We start from the raw sequence: 19154 nt of genomic DNA, 5'->3' as shown, positions 1-19154 counted from the left end.
ATACGAACAGTCTGCTGCCATCAACAACCTCTCCATCGGGGAGCAAACGCAGGAGGATGCGTTCGGGGGAGAGGCCTCGCAGCGGATTAATCTGAAAAAGCGCGGCTGATTGCGCAGACACACACACATATGAAGCGCTTGTTAATCAAAGCAGAAAACAAAGCCATTGTAGCGTCGTTCAGCGCGCGCGTGGGAGAGATCCCGAGCTCCGGCGCGGCTAATTGAAACGAATGGCACCTCGTTCACGTTATTTTCCTGGCAGAAAGGGGAGATAACGTAACGATCTCTCCTTCTCTGCAGCGGAGCGACGCTCATTTGGAACTGATTGCACCGCCTGCAGCCGCCTCCTGTTAATCTACTGTCTCTGGGCAAATATTACAGACGGACGGGGAGCTGGGAGCGCGTCATTTCCATCCTGCTTTGATTGACAAGACATCATTAGCAAAAGAATGTTCCTTGTGCAAAGGCAAATCAGCTCAAGGACTTGTCAAACGGTGACTTGCGTAGTTATCTGCCTTTGAAAAATCCCCCACAGGATACCACCAGTCTCTTGAGATGACGGGTAGTTTTAATTTTGACTATTTCAGTCACCATTTTTTATAATAATTTTGACAGATCATTCCTCTGATTGACTGAAACAGTTACGTTTTGAACTTTTCTTGCATTTATATTTCATTGCAGTTGGTTCCAGGGATGACTACATATGTCTGAGAAGTTAGAATCAGCGGACGTACAAATCTGTAGAGTACAAGGCTTAGCGTTTCCGTCTTGCCAAATTATAATTCACCCTTCCTGTCCTGTGGGTAAAGTGGAGTCCCACTTAATTAAGCTAATGTTTGATAGCTTCTTCATAACATCAAACGTAGCACTTAATGGTTCCCACTGTAAGCCAGAAGTACATGTTTTTTGTGTAATAATTATCCATAATATGCTGTTATACGACTTAAATGGTACAGGGTCTTGTAAATCACTAAAAGCTCATTTTGAAATTAGAGGGTTTCATATATGTGCCCTGTACAGCTGTGCAACTCTGGAAAGTCTAAAACATTTGGTGTGCTTCTGTAAAACACATTACCAAAGAACTTGACAGGCTACTAAACTAACAACTGATGAACTTCAGACCATAAGGGGGACGGATGCTGCAAGGAAGCTTTACATCATACACTCAGCTCAGCGTTCAGAATGCTGACCTTTCTATCTTCCTACCGCTGAAGTTGAAATATTCCAATTTGATGGATCTTTTGAACATCCATTAAAGGAGCGTGGCCAAGTAAGATGCTATGGCCACAGACATACCGTACTGTCATACAGCCGTGGGAACTCCTTCTACAACCAGAAACCTCCAGCAGCTAAGAAGCAGAGAGGACAGGAGGAGCAGTGGGTATCTGGCAAGCATAAAGAATCTGTGGTGACATCATGGGAGAGAGGGCCTGGCTGGCAGTGGTGAAACCTTTAAACAGTGGAGCTGGGTATCTGGCGAGCGTACAGAATCTGTGGGAAGAGCATGGGAGAGAGGGCCTGGCTGGCAGTGGTGAACCCATTAAAGAGTGGAGATGGGTATCTGGCGAGCGTACAGAATCTGTGGTAAGAGCATGGGAGAGAGGGCCTGGCTGGCAGTGGTGAACCCGTTAAAGAGTGGAGCTGGGTATCTGGCGAGCGTACAGAATCTTTGGTGACAGCATAAGAAGGAGGCTAGCTGGCTGTGGTGAAACCCTTAAAGAGCGAGCCCATAATGCAGTGGGAAAGCGGAGCTGCCGTTTCTCCACCCCTGCAGTGAGAGCACTGCGGACCGCGGGACACCAGCAAGCAGAGGTCAGCGAGGAAGATGACGACTCCTCGCGAAGACAAAGCGCCACGGCGACAGAGTCACCTTCGGAGCGCAAACAGCTGACGTCGGCAGGCAGCGCCCGGGGCGGCCGACCGCGCGCTCACAGCGCTCCGAAAAAACAGGGAGAGCCAGCGCCCCCAGCGCACCCTCCCATCTCCCAGCCATTCAGACAGACGCTGAGGACCCAAGCACACCTCAAATCAGAGGTCCGCAACAGCGGCTACTGCCAAATAAATAAATATAACTGCAGAAAAAAAAAAACTCCACAAGGTCTGCTGGCTTTTCATTTTCACCTTAAAGACGAGCAGCCAATTTAGACACAGGACGCTTGGTGCGGTGCGTGATCAGACGCTTTTAATTGACCAATTACGCGCCGAGTAGCAAAGAAAAATCCAGCTGACTCAGCGGCTCTCGGGTGACCAGGGCTGGCCACGTCAGCCGCACGCCGACTGCCCTCAGGGGGGAAGAACACTCCGTTCAGCACTGGAGCTTTCCAACAACACTTCCAGGTAAACTCATTGTTAAAACTGGAACTGGCACACCTGTTGAAAAGCAAAGGTCACACACACTAGCTCCATTGAGCGCGCCGTTACGCAGATAAGAGCCCGCTACGAAAAAAGTAGGTCTTGTTCAAATTAAATTACATTTTCAGCAGAAACCAGGTTCCTGCTGTAACACAAGCTGTGCGAAATGTGATTGTTCATTCACTCAGCTAAATTACTGACTACTACTGATCACAGCGGTCTCTCTTCTTCAACTGGCTTCAAAGGGCTATTTGTGGAATTTCACATTAAAATGAAAAGGAACACTTCTGATAACACATATGAGGAATGACCAAAGTATCTCTTCTCTTTTCTCAGGCAAAATCCACCACAGCCAAAAAAGAAAAAAATCTTCCTTGTTTGATGTTCTACGACACGCATGTGGTACCAATACCTCCAGTTACACTGCTTACACTTTACAAACAGATGAGGGAAATGACAGTTACACCCTAGGAAGACATCTGCAGGTCAGAATGCTGTTTGCACAATTAAACCTGCTTGGAAGCGTTCAGTAAAGTGTGTGGGTAACGTTTTGCCAACGGTCTACGCCACATCGCCAGTACCTGTAAAATAATTTTTGGACACGTGCAGTACCTCAACACTTTACAAATGGAGCAGGAGTTTGCCCACGATCCCTCACACTGCACATGTCTGTGGGGGGGGGGTGTCTTTCCCTCAGCACGAGGCACGGAGAGAATGAAAAACTACTTTGTGAAAAGGAGGAGTTTTACTGTAAATATACAGCAGAACAGTAAGCAACCAGAAGTCCAACCACAATACGGTCACATTTTCATAATAACCCACACCGCCTCGGAGAATAACGTTATTAAGCAAATAGACCAGCATATTGGCTGCTCCATCAGGAATTCCCCCCCCCCCCAGAAGTCACGCCCCAGACAGCCATTCGGATGTAGAGAGGCAGATCCCTGTGCAGTGCAGATGTATGCTCGAGTGCCCGATATAGCCAAGATGCTTTTTTTTTTTTATTGCAGGGGACCTCTCCCTTATGACAATAAAGAAAAGCACCAACAGACTGAGGGAGGGGGGGGGGAATGCGAATGACCAGACGAGAGAGAGAGACACGCACGGATAGGGAGAGAAAGCGGGAGAGAGAGAGAGAGAGAGAGAGAGAGAGAGAGAGGCGATACCGAGAGCATGCAAAAATAAAGCGCCGGAGAGATGGGAGGGAGGAAGGAAGGAGAGCACGTTCAAAACGACAGGAACGAACGCCGCCGCGGCAGGCTAAACGAGAAGACAGAGAGCAGCTGCGAGACGAGTTAAAAGCCAAAGCCCCCGGCCAGAGGGAAAATAATTAGGCTAAGTGTCTGAAAACCCCCCCTTGCGACACCAGGGGGCCAGCGTTCGTTCGGTGGAACACCCACGCTCACGTACGCAGCACGCTCACGGAGACAGACAAAGACCCGCGTATCACCTTCAATTAGGAGCGCGCTGTACCTGACCGAGGTGAATACCGCACCGCGAGAACAACAGGAAGCGTGACGGAACGAGCGATATCCTGCTGACTGACCGGGTGCCAACGCTTGTGTGCACACACAGCACGTAGCAGAGCAGAGTCACATTGGGCAAGCCTGCAAACCACCATCACCCAACTTTAACCAAACAGTGCGCTTGGTCAAAAAATGAAAGCCCTGCCACCAGAGATAGATATCTACACTACAGCCAGCATGCTGTAAAAGTATCAGCGCATGTTACGGCAAAATCAATAGGATACAGCTGGAACAGCGTTTGATTATATCCTGTTGTTGTTGCTGCTGCTGCTGCGCTATGCGATGTTCATTGTTGCACTTGCCCTGTTAAAATGTCTCAAACTCCCATATCAGCGCGGATCTCTCTTCCCTCTCGGTGTGCGACGTGGGGGGACGTGAGGAGAAATAAGTTATGTGGGGACACCGTATATCAGTCATGCGCTGAGCGAAAAGAAACACGCCAGACAGGTACAAAGTCCACAGTCAGTGTGTGTGCAACGCGTCTCGACCTGCCACACAGTTTAATGAGGGGGAACGGCACCTTTGATACGCGGGCAGCCAATGGCTGAGAGAGGGCTTAGAAAAAAGGGAAAAGCACCCACTGTGTTTATGGGAAAGTCTCTATTATGCCTCACTACGCGGAAGAGTGTTGGCTCGTACTTTCTGTTTACCTCCTGACTCTTTCTATTTTTTTTTTTTTTTTTTGCCCCACTGGAAAAAAATGCAGAAGACCCAAATTTCATTTTAATGGCCACCTGGTTCAGTTACCACAGACAAACCCTGGGGAAAACAAGGCTATTACCTGATGTGCTGTACAGCTCTGTGCGTCTGACTTAGTCTGTATGCGTCTGACTGTGTGGTTTTGTGTGTGTGTGTGTGTACACGACTACCTCACAACTCTGTGCATGTGTAGGTAATATACTGTATACTGCTTATGTCTGAAGGGCTCCAGTGTACCATTCTGTGTAAGTGGGCCCTTCCTGCACTGAGTAACTACATGAAGCTTGCACCAGGCCACACAACCTCTGCAACTTCCCCACTGCATCACTGCCATGAGGCTAGCCCTGGAGCTACAATGAGCTGTCAATCACAGGCCAGGTCAAACCAATTAAAAGGTTCCGCTCTCTACAGAAGAAAACGCAATGATTGGTTGAAGCCAACAGGTGACTAACAGGACATGGTTATGGTACAATTTTTGATTTACTTACACTTAAACACTTTTTTTTACACATATATTCAATTTATCTAACTGCACATTTACTAAAGCAATTCAGGCTAAGCACTTTGCTTATAAGAATATAACAGCCACTCCCCAGCTGAAAATCAACCCTGTAATCTATGAATTACAACCCCAGTTCCCTAACCATTGCACTACACGCCCACACCATCACTACCCCACTAAAAGGTATCTGCAGGGGGGGTGGGGGTGTGGCATGAGACACTGCCAGCACGTTTCCATGTAACAGGGTGACAGTGCACTGCAGTATCGGAATTCGCCAGAACATTTTGCTGGAGGTTGGGGGGGGGGGGGGTGCTAGCGACAAAGGCTAACACTGTCTGCTGTGAAACGTGTCGCAGTAATAAATGCAAATGCAACAGCACCCACTCCCCCGGCCCTTCCCCCCAGTCAAGTCTGCGTTACACTGCATTACTCTGAATGACAGGCAGCCAATCTAGCCGCCTACAGATAGGTGTGTCAGGACAGTGTTGTGAGTATATGCACATGGTAAGGGCTAATTCCTGGATCTACGGTACACACAGGCTAAGTTTGCCCACACTCACGTTAGCCTGAACATCCTGCATTTCAGCTAAAAGTCTTCTCCCATTTAGCCATTTGTGCCTCCATTTATCACTTTACTTGAACAGCTTATCAATTCTACGTCCATTTATGGTTGCTGTGAACTGCAAAGGCAATAAATCGGATGCATCACCTGCATAAAATAACCCCAGGTTAACAACAAAGATCTTAACCACCCCTGTAACTTTAGCTTCCCCAACACCTGGCAAAGTGTTCATGTCAACCAACCAATCAAATGTTTACCTTTGTGTATTAACACATAAGACATTTATAAACTTAGCAAACACTGTCATCCAGACTGTTTACAAAGTACCAACAAAAAAGTTAGGCAAAGAGCAGCAATAACAAGAGTTATTTGTGCAATAATTTTATTAATCTTAATGTATAATACTAGCTGCTGCTGCCTTCAGCTGAACCTAAAACCTGCAGGTACATTAAGCATACCCAGATTCGTATACCTACTCCCTACAATCACCCTTCTGCAACACACACGCCCATCTCCGCCCCTCCATAACCTCCAACCCTGTGCACAAATCATGGCTGTCACATAAAAGAAAGTCCATATTCAAACACCTCAATCCCATCAAAATGACTCATTTCATCTGCCACAGCAACACATTTATATTTTATGACGCGGCTGACAATAACTGTAAGGAGTGGACTGAAACATACAGCCACACACACCCCAGACACATCCCACCATCTCTCTCAGACACTGTGAGGACAGATTTGTGACAATAAAGAACTGGATTCCCCTGCCTGTTTCCTAATTTCGCCAGCGACAGGTTAAAACAGACAAGAGAAAAAAGAAACAGACTGGTAGTTTAAGCACAAAGGAACAGGCAAGAGACAGTTAAGAAACAGCCCTCGCATGAAAGAGGTAGGACAGAAAGAACCATTATGAATACCATACAAAAACAAGGGAAGTCAAGTAGGTACCCTTAACCCAAAAGGCAACGTCCCATCACAAAGCTTTCGGATTAATTATGAAACGAGTTCCCCCATTTCAACAAACCGTTCCAATTCACACCTGTTCAGAAACGCCACGCGCGATAATTTATTTCAGAGTGGAAAACGCCCAAATTCTTTGGCAACAAATTAAGGACAGAGACAGCAGAATGGGCCAAGGCTGAATGGAGTCAGTATTGCTTCACCCGAAGGGATCTCCATGGTAACCTGCTTCAGGGTGGCTGGGGTTAGTGACAAGACAGCATCAGTCCCCCGCTGCCACTGCTCCCCATTGGGCATCCATCTCATCTACATGAATATAAGCCTTCCCCTGTATTTGAATTTCTTTGAGATTACAAGAAGGTCAGTAAGTTTCCACTGGAATGAAGAAGACTAAACCGTTAGCGCTGCCAAATCACATGCCCTCCCCACAACAAACAGGATTCAACATCCAAGGGGGAAAGCGTAGCAACAATTACAGGAAAGTGAAAATGACCCACATTCTAAAAGCATTAGGAGGGGGAATAAACTACAGTATTTTCAAACATGCTGTGCTTTGTTTAAGGTCACGTGCAATCAACATGCTACTCTTTCATCGAGACAATAATTCGCACAGGGCGGGACCATCATTAATTACACAATTACAACATTGGACACAGTTCCACGGAACCCATAATAATGTCAGACACCCACTGTACTCATCCAACTCCAAATCCTCTGTATGTTTGCGCTAGTGGCAGTCATCAGACCACTAATTTCAAATGTGGTAACAATCGCGGATATAAAATGAATCTAACACAACGACCTGCGACATAACAAATATAAAGATAACTTGTTTGTGTATGCCGGTTGAAATTGCAGAGTCTAGAGATTACCGACAAATGCTACAATGTGCTTCTCTTTTCGATTATGCATAAGGTGACCAACTAGAGCTCGAGGTTGAACAATTGTTTTACAGTTTGTCCGAATAAAAATGATCTCTGGTTGAGTTTTGAAAATTGATACATAGGCTACATTACCACATTACCTTCACAGCAACAAACCTCAATAAGCTGTCAACCGCGCATTTGCGTTTAGGGCTACTTCTCTGTAGGGTTTTTTTTTTTTTACTTTTATGTTACCTGTTTTGTTTGACCGCAAATTATATTTTCTTCAATGCAGTTACATTATTGTCAAAAATCAAATTGAGTATGTTTTAGCCATCTAACGTGCATAAATAAAATATTTATACCAAACGGTAGTTAAACATTCAATCTTGCAACTCCCTACCCACGCCACACTATGATAGAAGTTGCGTAGGCTATTATAGCATGCGCACAATGTAGCTGGACACTGCCAAAGCGAACTGCGAAGGTTCTTACCTGATGGTACTGTGCAGCCCGTTTCCAATCGTGTTTTCACCCCGTCCTCACATGCTGTCGCCAGCTTCAGCGGGTCGTTAAATTGTATTATTTGCCACGTTAATTATAGTAGTTGTGTATTGCTACGTCACAAGCTAAGATTGATGGGACATACTTATTCAACAAGTAAAAACTTATATCACAATAGTGTCCGTAATATTAAAATGGCATTTTATGAGTTTTTATAATAAAACCACACGTGAATTAAGCGGAGGAGCAGAATAAACAAAGCGCTATTTAAGCTAACATGCGTGATGTGAAATGTCGTTGCTTGCTAGCTCGCAAAATAAAAAAAAGGAAAAAAGACAGGCGCGGCAAGTCAGAAGGAGGGAGGGGTGGGGGAGAAAGTGCTGGATAGCGTTCGTCTCCAGAGTGGTACTACGCAGTACCGTGTCTTGCCTCCATTTTAGGGGAATCCCACTCATCTCCGTGTGCCGCCGCTCGAGGGCGGAAAATCCGTTGAGTGCGAGCCTGCAGCAAGGCAAACTGCATGCGGTGCGCTGCTCTCGCCCAAGCGAGGTTGCTGGCAGACAAGCGCTGTCGCGCAGTCGCTTAGGCCCAGCAGGCCCAGTTGTTGGGTACAACAGTAATAAAACCGATCATCCAGCTCCGGAATAACAAGAGCTCGGGCTGGTCTGTAGTTTAATGACAGTTTAGCGCGGCTGTGGTGTTTCCAGATAACGGTCTACACATTGTCATTCATTTCCTCTCGCCTTTTCTTATACTTGGTGCACATTTATAGTAGGCATGTAATTTTGCTTCAAATTATAGGCTATAAACCATACACTAGTTTAGATTCTTCCCTGGATAAACTCAGTCTCTTCAGTCTATCAAACATGTTTAATCAAAGGGACAGTAGGCCTACTTCTGCCAATTATATGGCAATGTGGTCAGTCAGTTATACTGTATGTAATGTAATGTCTGATGTTTTTCCTCTGCTTTGCAACAACAACATCTAGAGATTACCCTTCATAGCAAACAGAAATTAATCTGTCACTAAAACGGTCACCTATCTCTACTTCTGTGGCTACGGAAAATAAATAAAAGCACTCACTTGTTACTCATGCCATTACTTATTCCATCCCTCTGTTGCTTGTTTTGGTAACACTGCTGCCAATGCAGTTTTAATCTGGGTGGTGTTGTGATGACCTTTGAATCCAGGCAGCTATGTTGTACCGTCCTACCTCACACCTGCATGGACAAGGCAGACCAGTATCCCGTTTCAGTCCCTTACAAAAGCAACACAGAAAACATAACCATGTTTTTTAACTTGGGGATTAGAATATTCAGGGATTTGTGCAAGACAGATATTTGGGAATTTGTGCTGAATTGAGGCAACATCTCTATGTTTAATTATAATTATGGAATGCAATACTCTGGTACTTTTTTAAATACATATTTTGTGTTCAATACGGTAATTTCAGATGGCCTGAATTGAGATATCACCCATAAAACAAGAAAATGTGAGACAATGTAACTATTGCCAATTGGTTTTACTTTTTGAAAGAAGTTCAAAAAATGATCCAAATTCACACCCAAATTTACAATGGCCCACTTTTTCTGGCCAAAACATACAAATATCTCATGGCAAACAAATACACACACACCCATAACATACCTGCCCAGGCACACCAACATTCTTGTGGGAGAAGCGTTGATCTCCCAACTATTGTTCCAAGGGTTGATAATTGCATGTTAATGTGTTTGGCTCCACCTGCTGGTAAGACAGAGTTTACTTACATGCAGCCCAGCTGTTCCCCATTACCTGCTCCTGAGCTCAGTTAAATGGTGGTGGTGCACAAATTTCTTCACAGGGACCCTTGCATGCTAATTTTTGTTACTGCCAATCTCTATATTCTCCAAAAATATGAGATTAAGTTCTTCCTTAAAGTGGCTTTCACAATGCTGTTTTTGAACTCTTCATTTTCCCACAAACGGTTTAATTTCAGTGACCAGGTGTCCCCATTTTCAGCAATTAGGACACCACCTTGATTTCGCCTGTCAGCCTATAATTTAACAAATGAAACAGCGTGACATCTTTGTAAAGGAGTCTTGTCATATGGCAAATTACAGAAAATGCTGCGTTTGTTGATCTGAGTAGAAATCTCTAGATGCTAATAAGGGACAAGCATAGTGATTTCTGACATGTCTTCAGCAGGTAAAGTATACTTTAGTAGAGATTAAAACTGCCTTATTAATAAGACTTCAGTTTATAATTTAGGGGCTGTAAGTACGGTTGGAGCTAAAACCAGCCTACACGAAGGTCTGAATTTGTGCACCACCGTTCTGGAAAACAGGGTGGGATATCACATGACTTGCACTACAGAAGACCTCATCTTTTGCTCCCTTTTTAACTGATGCCAAATCAAACCTGGTTCACCTCTGGATCTACTGTCATAATAAACAAGGATCCATGAGGACCTCACGTGAACTGGAAACAAAAATGAGTAAAAAGCAAGAATCAGAAACAGTGATGTCCACCTTCTGACTTAAATCACCGTGGACCTAAGTGACTGTATGCAGCCGAATGCTTTCTTGACATTTAGTTTTAAAACTTATTTCTAAATGCTTTCTAATTACCTCGGTTGAAAAATCAAGTGACTGAAATAAAAATAAAAAATAATGTGTGGGCAGTTGGAAAAAAGCCAAAGATCAATGTATCTAATTACTACGTACATAGCTATGCACAGCCAAACCCAAATACCTGGCTGGGCCACTTTCTAGTGTGGAGATACACCCTAGTTAGCCTACCGACAAAAATCAGTCTATGTAAATATCAGCAGTAGATTGAGGAGTCATCAGCAGGAGTCAATGCTGTTCGTAGAGTCACAGTCGCCTCAGGGAGGAACGGCTTCAGTCAGCAAAATAACCCTCACCTCATACTGCCATGGACAACCGGCTTTGATAAGGAAATAAGGCTAGAACAACATGGAGAGACAAGTTCAGCTTAATCCATTTTCAACACAAGGTACTGCTGGTACAGGCATTGCTGGACAGAGAACCTGGTACGTAAAATCTATTTTTCATCAAAAATCCAACAGCCTTTTTATCAAACTTTAAAACAGCTATGTCAGTGGAGGGCTGCAGTGCCTGCTGGTTTTCGGTGAGATTCAGTGGTTAAGTGCTTGATGCAAGTATCCACACTGAAGACATTTTTACTTCACATTTCGGACATTAAAAGCAATGCAGCAAATGTCATCAGCTGCACCAACGGTTTAGCAAACTGCACAGTTGCATGAAATTTGAATGCAATTCTTCAGTCTTCCTTCCCATCAGCCTGCAGGCCATTAAGCAACCACAGACCCACCGGCCAACATTTCAGCACCTCTGTCACGCAACGGCAAACCTGCAGCAGCAGGACACGACTGCAGTCAAGCATTCCTGGACCATTCCGTAAGCACGCTGTGCTCATCTGGAGAATGATGCATCATGCAGCAGTTCAAAGAAGAGCGTAGTTGCATTTTTACTATTTAATAAGTGCTTAGACATGCAGACTGTTAGCCTGAATGCTCCTGGGGCTTTTCAGACTTGCATACATATAAACGAGTGTATTTCTAGAGCAAGCCAAGTCTCACCAGTAGACCCATAAAATTGGTGGTTTGTTACTGCATATTTAGCAGCCTATAAAATGGGATTATGAAGCTTGTCTGAGTAATTATCACAAGTCTGCTATTCACTTACCTTACATGAATCTTCATCCGACATCTTGAAATGGTCACGTGTTAGTTACCCATGTCGTGTTCATTTATAACTGCATGTATTATTAAAAACTAATTAATCAGAGCAAAGTGAATGTGTTTGGTGATTGTGCGCTTCAAATGATGTTATTGGCTTTTGCCCATTTCAAGTTTCCAGTTCTGCCTCTTTTAGTACTAAAGTGCTACCCACAGACCCAGAATCGGAGCACTGGCAGCACTCAGTCTGCATGTCACACTGTCACACTACACGCCCCACAATGCACCTGGAGAGATGGAGACAACTGAGGGAGAGCTGAAACACTCATACTGATTACAACCTGCCTGTTCACAGATGATTTTATGCACTACTGTAAAATGTATTCATATTTTACCATGGTGCGACACCCCAGGCTGCAAGGTGTAAAGAGGAAACAGTGTTAGAGTGGGAGCCACTGTGGAACTGCCATTATAGACACACACTCCACTGCCAGGAAAGACTGTGACTTCATCAAAGGAGACGACTCATTTAAAAAGCACTTTGATGAGAAGAATGTTCTCCAGTCACGCAATTACAAAGCCCACAGTAATTAGGCGTATTAAAATGAAACACTAATGACAAACCAGAAATGGACTTCTGCTAAATTATTAAAGTTCATTTGATGCAGATCAGAAATGGCTTTAATTTTTGTGATGTTGTCAGATTCAGCCCCAGTGTGCTTGCATGTGTGTGTGTGTGTGTGTGTGTGTGTGTGTGTGTGTGTGTATAAAAGATTTGAAATTTTTCAGATGCCGTCAGATTCAGCCCCAATGTGTGTGTGTGTGTGCGCGTGTATAAAAGATTATATTTTCCAGTCCTTCCACAATGAGAAAGCACACCCTGATTAGGTAAAAAAACAGTCTAAAGTCGTGTTCTTTTAACTGGTTTTCTTTTATCCAAGGACACAGTTCTCCTGGTCCAGACCAGTGGAAAACAAACATCTCCTATCAGCGCGGAGAGCTACATTTCCACAGCGCTCAGATCTGAGGTTCATAGACACACTTGTCGAAGGCTATGTTGGTCTGTTGACAGCCCCGCGCTGTGTTAAAACAATGAAGACAAAGATATTCGTACCTACGTTTAAATTTCAACATTAATAGCAACCATTGACAGGAACCGGGGTAATTCAGTATCAAATGAGACGAGCAGCCACTGAAAAACCCTTCCATAAAACATTAACAGGAAACAGAATAAATACAGGACCAGCTGCTAGTCCAGCCCAGTGTTCTGGAGAGGCTGGGGGGAGGGGTCTCATTGGGAAGTACAGGGTGGGGGTAAAGGGGGCCAGCTCTAAAGTTCAGGAGAAGATAAAAACGCACACGTCCAGTAGTACACACAGGTGTAGGATTTTAAAAAAGGTGCAGGTGTAGGGAAAGAATGTACCTGCAGACGATTTCAATGCTCCCAGTGATTTATGAACAAACAACAGTCTGGTCATGGTCTCTATCAGATGGACGGAAATGAAGCCCATATACATAGAAATAACGTTTGTAAATAAATCCCTGGCATTACTGAAAATATACGGGTATGTTCATTTTCAAGGTTGAAGGAAATCACTTAAAAGTCCTGAAGCCCTATGAACCACCTGTGGCGAATGAGTCTTTACCAACAGTAATAAATACAGATCAAAAACTGGCCAATTGCAAGTCCAAGCGGAAAGGAGCACTGCATGATGGGAGTGACGTTCGGTCAATCTTCTCAGTGGGCAGAAGTCAATCAAACCAGCTCATGATTCTCATTATCAGTCGCTTCAAAACATTCAGTCAGCCTGTCCCATATTTCCCACAATGCCCTTCCCCTCATCACCAGTGCTCCACATTGTCCAAATAGTCAGCCATGGTACTGTTCTCCTCGGGGTCCCACCACGACCCTGGAGCGGGCACCTGTCCCCGAACCCTGTCCCTGCTCTCCTCCTCCTCCTGCCCCCAATCTCCGGGCGCGAAGGTGGCCTGGTACCCCGCCGCCGCCCGCTGCGGCCACTCCCTGCCCCGCTTCCAGGGCGGGCCCCGCCCCCTCATCCTGCGCCTCTCCCGCTGCCGGCGCAGGCGGGCCTCCCTGCGCTCCTCCTGCCGCGCCCACTGGAAGCGCTGCAGGAAGAGGTCGCGGGCGTACTCGTACAGCTCCACGTCCCAGCGGTTGAGCCGCCGGATGCGCCGCTGCGTCTCGGGCCCCGCCTCCGCCCCGGCGGCGCTGGCCCGCGTGCCGTTCAGCTGCGTGAAGGGCGCGATGAAGGCCAGCCGGAAGGTGCGCTCGAACAGGTACTGCGTCTTGCGCTGGTACTCGGTCAGGCCGAAGAAGGCCATGCCCCGCAGGTTGCGCTTGGCGCTCTCCAGCAGGGCGGCGCCGCGCTCCGGCTCGCTCATGGCCGTCAGGTTGTAGCAGCCCACCAGGCTGAGGTCGGCCAGCATGCGCGTCTGCCGGTTGTTGGCCAGGTTGTAGGGGCAGTCCATGAAGTCCTCCAGGGTGCAGCCGGACCAGTCGTCGCCCGGGTAACAGCTGGGCAGCTCGGCCAGCGTGGGGGCGTGCCCGTCGCACACGTGCAGAGACGCCTTCCAGGTGGCCCCGCGCTGCACGTGCCGCCACTCGCTCAGGTAGCGCCACACCGGGTCCCGCAGGATGGTGATGTAGTAGTAGTTCCTCCTGAGGGATGATGGGAAATTTTATTTTGCAGCTGCAGTGCCCCACTAAAACCTCAGACTACTGCAATCCACTATGACATCATTGAATTTGCTGAGAGAAGGGTAAATCCATTTTAGGTGTTACCCAGCAACACAACTTTGCATAAAACATAGACTGCGGATTCTGACCCAGCAGCACACTAGCCTCTGGGTCTGCAGAATTAGCCAGCTGCTACATCACTGTGGCTAATTCCAAATTTTCACACAGCTCAGAAAAAAGTGCTTTCTTCATCAACAGTTGGCGTCTTCCTCCTGCCACAATCATTTCAACTACTCCTGCTGCTCTCCCCTAAACCAGTTTCAATCACAGTGCTACCTGAGTTTATGTCATGGTCTGAACTTCACCCACCAGGCATAAGGGACAGAAACACGCTTCAGACACAGTGCCCCCAGAGTAAGGAGACGGACGCTATAGACCACGGGTGTCCAATCTCATCGGAAAAGGGCTGGTGTGGGTGCAGATTTTTGTTTTTCGCCCAGCACTACAACACCTGGGCTAGAACAAAAACCTACCCCCACACTGGCTCTTTTCAAAAAAGACTGGACACTCCTGCAATATAAAAAGCCATCTGGTCACACATAAAGACGGGAAAGTCAGACAGGCAGAAGCTAGATGAATGAAAAGTCAGTTATGCAAAGACGTAAACCCACACAGAATCGGTACACAGAGGCAAACAGACATGAAAAATTCTGTCAATAAAAAAATTCACACAAGCATGACTATTCCGGGCTTCTATTTCCTAACCAATAACAATGTTTCAAAGCAGCATGCAGTAAGATGACATCATTCAGTAAATCTGTTGCTTAAGCATGTCAAAAGTGATGAGTCAAAGATTAAGCATATCCTGTTAATTCTACACCACCCACTGCCAACACTTCTCTTCTCATAACAGTGAGAAAACACAGCTATAACTTGTGAGGATGACAAACAGAGACCAAGCCAACCTTATGGACAACCAACTGAAATGTACTTCCAATGCACGAGCAAGTCATTTCACATCTTAAATCTCCTTTTAAAAACATACAAATGACACATTTCTTAAATGGCATAAACACACAAGAACATGAATCTGGAGGGATCCTCACCATTAATATGGAAGGTTCATATAACCAATATACAGGTGTGACAGAATCTTTAAATAACAAACAATAACCAAAATAGTCCTTTGTAGTGATGGTACACATTTAGTCCTCCAAGTAGCCAAATACAGTAGCCTAAATGAAAAAGGATACCTGTCAAAAGTCTTCCCATTAAACTGCATCAGACATTTTATCTCAGATAGGCAGTGAAAGCAGCAGAATTCACGTCTGTGTTTATAGATGACAGCGAACAAAGCTTAAAAAATTGTCTAAAACAAAGAATAGTGACCTACTTTCCAGCACCTGTGCATTGGCCACGTGCCTGGTGAATCACAGATAGTACATGGCTGCTTCTGCACCCGTGTGTGGATCAATTATCCACCTCTGAGAAGGCTGGGAGAGGGAATCTATCCCAGCACTACTGTCAAGGGTAAGGGGGGGAGAACTGGGGGAAGTTGCTGGTCTTAACCAACCTCATAATCTTAAGGATTCTATACACCTGACCAGGTTGACACTTATTACCTTACCTAGGCATTTAGCTGACACTCTTATCCAGAACAACTTACACAGCTTACTTTTTTTTTCTTTACTGACGATCCATTTCTTCAGTTGGATATTTACTCAAGCAATTTGGGCGAAGTGTTTTGCTCAAGGATACAACGGTAGTGCCCCACCTAAGAATCAAACTGAAACCTTGACAGTTGCAAGCCCAGCTCCCAAACCATTGTAGTCGCTTTTCCACCGCATGGTACCGGCTCAACTCGACTAGACTCTATTCGACTCTACTTGCTTTTGGTACCAGGTACTTCGTTTTCCACTGCAGATAGTACCCCCATCAATGTAGCTGGTTGTCATTAGCGACGCCGCATCAAACGCATTGCTCTGACCAATCAGTGGTCTGCAGTGCTTTCAGGTCACCTTTTGGTATCGCCTCAGCTCACTTGGAACCTCGACGGAGGTGATACCAAAAAAGTACCAGGTACCATCACAACTTTTGCCCGATGGAAAACCAAAAAAGTCGAGTAGAGTCGAGTCAAGTTGAGCCGGTACCATGCGGTGGAAAAGCGACTTATGCTACACTGCCACCAAACCTAACACTCTGCCACGAGATATCTTGTGTAGGTGGAGCTCAAGGTGGAGGGGTCAACTCAAGCACTGACCTATAAAATAACACTGGCTAAAACCTGGCAGAACCAATTAGATGGTAGGAAACTTGTCACACAAACTGTAGACTCTGTTTCCAGATGCTCGGGGGACCAGGCTAACGAAGGACAGTATGTTCTACCGAAAACACTCCCGTTCTCCAAGGAAGCCGGGGCTGTTGCTGCTCTTGACATCATATCACTCTCGCCAGAAGTGTAAAAATCCCTGACCTGCACATTCATTTGCAAATATACATACCGAGTGTCTTTGGTAACACTATGATCTATCTCCTGTACACAGTTTGGGAAAGAAAATGAACCTCCGCTATTTTATCCTGCAGTGGAACATAGTGTCCAGCCTGTTAGTGCAGAAGGTGGCCTGTAGTGAAAAAGGTACCCATGCAGGATAATTACTCTATTGGCTGAGTTCAGAGATGCTACGGACTGAACCGGAGAAAGAAGATAATAGTTTCATATTATGCGTGACCTACTAGATTAGGTTTCCATGACGGTGAAAATAGATGTCCAATAATTTCAGTCTTAAAAAATGAAATGAACAGTCGTGGTTCTGTTACAGAAGCAAAAGTGTGACGAAGACAGGGCGGTACTGTTACGGTATGTTTTCATACTGTACGTTATTGAAGTTATATGCATGAAGTAGGTTATATTTACAACACTATACTTAATTAAAAATGTTTAATTAAAAAAAAATGTACAATGTAACCGATGACATTAAACTCCAGTAAAAAACGGCAAAAGAGAATCAAACGGGGATAAAATTGTACGTTAGTAACTGTAGTTAGTATTTGATAATCTCAGCCAAATTGATTGTGTGGAAACTAAATGAATATGGTATATCAACATATCTGACAGCTGACTCACTGAGTTTTTATACGGCTATAACAGTTTCCAATTATCTACCCAATTTTAAAAAACGATTCATAGTCCAAGCATCACATTTAAATTTATATCGGCACAAACGACTCACCTGGCTGCGTTCTGAATCTTTGGGGGCTCTCGTGTGTCCATGAGCGACGGGACGCAGCTGGTCAGCTCGGTCCAGTCCGCATGCAGTCCGCAGCTCCAGCCAGTCGAGAAGCGCGAGAAGAGCCAGGTCTCACGCTTCCCCGGTCGGTAACAGGTACACTTCTTTTGGCCGGCGTGGCACTCGCACGGCCTCTCCAGCTGAATGTTACGCACCAGGTGGCGACCAAACGTAGTGCCTCCGGTTTTTTGAATGTGCAGAAAGACAATTACGTCGTCGCCCTTAATTTTGAAATCTACGGACCTGTTTAGGTCGCCCGTAGTGAAGTTAAAGCGCGGTACAAATCGGACCAAGGTTCTGTCTTCTGCAACATATGGGTCCCCACTGTCTCCATAGTTACGGTCCCCTCCGCCGCGGGACGCACTGTCGCCCAATTTGGAGGACAATGAACTCAGGCGAAGCAGTTGGCAGTCTGTACCTGGGCAGACGTATTGTAGTACGATAACGCCAAAGAGCAGGACCATCACCAGGGCCAACAGCAGTCGGCTGTGGGTGGATTCCATCTTCTCTGGGTGAACCAAAACGCATTACTCACCTGTCAGCCCCACTGCCTTGGCCGGGGTACAGATGCTGTTCGTTTGTGTGGCTACATAAACAAACGGCTAACGTTAGCCAGCTAAGTGTGAGTAACCCGAAAACGAAAATGAGAATTCCGTGGTAAGAAGTTAAAGTTCCAGTAGTGATTCGGGGCCAAATAAATTACCTTGTATAAACCAGCTGTGTTCCGCACTCCACCCGTTCTGATTCAGAAAGTGCCATGTCTATTACTGAAATAAGAATAGAAAACAATTCTACAAACGGTCTTGGCGAATATGTTTACCTCCATTATGATCACAAAACATGTCTTCCGCTCCCGGCAGCCCCTGCGCTTGTGACGAAGAGCCAAGGAAGGAGGGACCACATAGAGAGGTAGTCGAGGGACGTGTTTTCAGCAAACGCTTAGTGGATTCTTCTGAGCTTTTTCGCTGTGTCCTTGTTGGTAGACTAGCATTGAACTTTAGTTTATTTGTACAAAGATGGAGATATGGGATAATGGTGAAACTGATATTTATGTCATGCACGTTTCTCTTTGTTTCTCCCCCTTAAATTCCCTACTAACCTTACCCGAAAATCTGAGCAGTCCCAAGAGCAGTCCTCTCAAACTAAAATAGTTGAAATCGAAAGTACTGAATTGAAACGAAAGTATTCAACAAACGCGTTCCTGTTAATATCTGGATCTGTAGGGCTACTACTTTTAACTATTTACGAGCCTATGTAGCTATTTTTAAACCGCAGTGTTACAGTAACAGTGGACATACCAGCGCCGAAATTACGGCTATATTTGTGATCTAGTTCATTTCTTTGTCCTGAGGTGGAATTTGCTTATGCTGATTCTTTTCTTATGCATGCTGCTCTAGTGCTCAATACTGCTTGGTGTTTGTTAGCTGCATAATGCTGACTTTGCTTGCATGAAAGAAGTCGAAGACCATCGTGAACTACGAGGTAGGTGACA

General features: G+C 45.5%; 2 protein-coding genes and 1 long non-coding RNA gene across 17 annotated transcripts in view; 1 reads left to right on the top strand and 2 right to left on the bottom strand.

Annotated features, from left to right (window-relative positions):
* mbnl3 (muscleblind-like splicing regulator 3) overlaps window positions 1–9891 on the bottom strand; it is a 37580-nt gene extending 27689 nt beyond the window's left edge. For 3 of the 15 annotated variants that reach the window (XR_010328876.1, XR_010328875.1, XM_064326273.1), the window contains exon 1: window positions 7965–8580. The gene's annotated coding sequence lies outside the window, so the exon portion shown is untranslated. Of the gene's footprint in view, window positions 1–7964; window positions 8587–9057; window positions 9195–9743 lie in introns of those variants that run through there. The other 12 variants (XM_064326270.1, XM_064326261.1, XM_064326267.1 and 9 more) reach the window with 7 other exon arrangements.
* An 18-nt stretch (window positions 9892–9909) lies between these two features.
* Window positions 9910–11791, top strand: LOC135250215 (uncharacterized). Its single transcript, XR_010328878.1, has 2 exons — window positions 9910–10161; window positions 11280–11791. It is a non-coding gene; the product is annotated as an uncharacterized LOC135250215 (long non-coding RNA).
* Window positions 11792–12589: 798 nt separating this feature from the next.
* hs6st2 (heparan sulfate 6-O-sulfotransferase 2) lies at window positions 12590–19134 on the bottom strand. The gene is made up of 3 exons (XM_064326260.1): window positions 18483–19134; window positions 17606–18248; window positions 12590–14357 (listed from the first exon to the last, which is right to left on the bottom strand). Exons 2-3 carry the CDS (start codon window positions 18163–18165, stop codon window positions 13520–13522), a joined length of 1398 nt encoding a protein of 465 aa, XP_064182330.1. The 5' UTR covers window positions 18166–18248; window positions 18483–19134; the 3' UTR covers window positions 12590–13519.
* Window positions 19135–19154: the final 20 nt, after the last annotated feature.

The sequence above is a fragment of the Anguilla rostrata genome, chromosome 3, assembly GCF_018555375.3.
Source record: "Anguilla rostrata isolate EN2019 chromosome 3, ASM1855537v3, whole genome shotgun sequence".
NCBI classification, from domain to species: Eukaryota; Metazoa; Chordata; class Actinopteri; order Anguilliformes; family Anguillidae; genus Anguilla; species Anguilla rostrata.
Note: the sequence above shows the minus strand (reverse complement) of the source record. Positions and strands in the feature narration are given on the sequence as shown.

Bases quoted from the DNA above. Each gene is read 5' to 3' on its own strand.
- hs6st2 (XM_064326260.1), bottom strand. From the start codon at position 18,165: ATGGAATCCACCCACAGCCGACTGCTGTTGGCCCTGGTGATGGTCCTG. The intron at 14,358-17,605 runs GTGAGTCGTTTG...ATCATCCCTCAG, and splicing joins AAGATTCAGAACGCAGCCAG to GAGGAACTACTACTACATCA.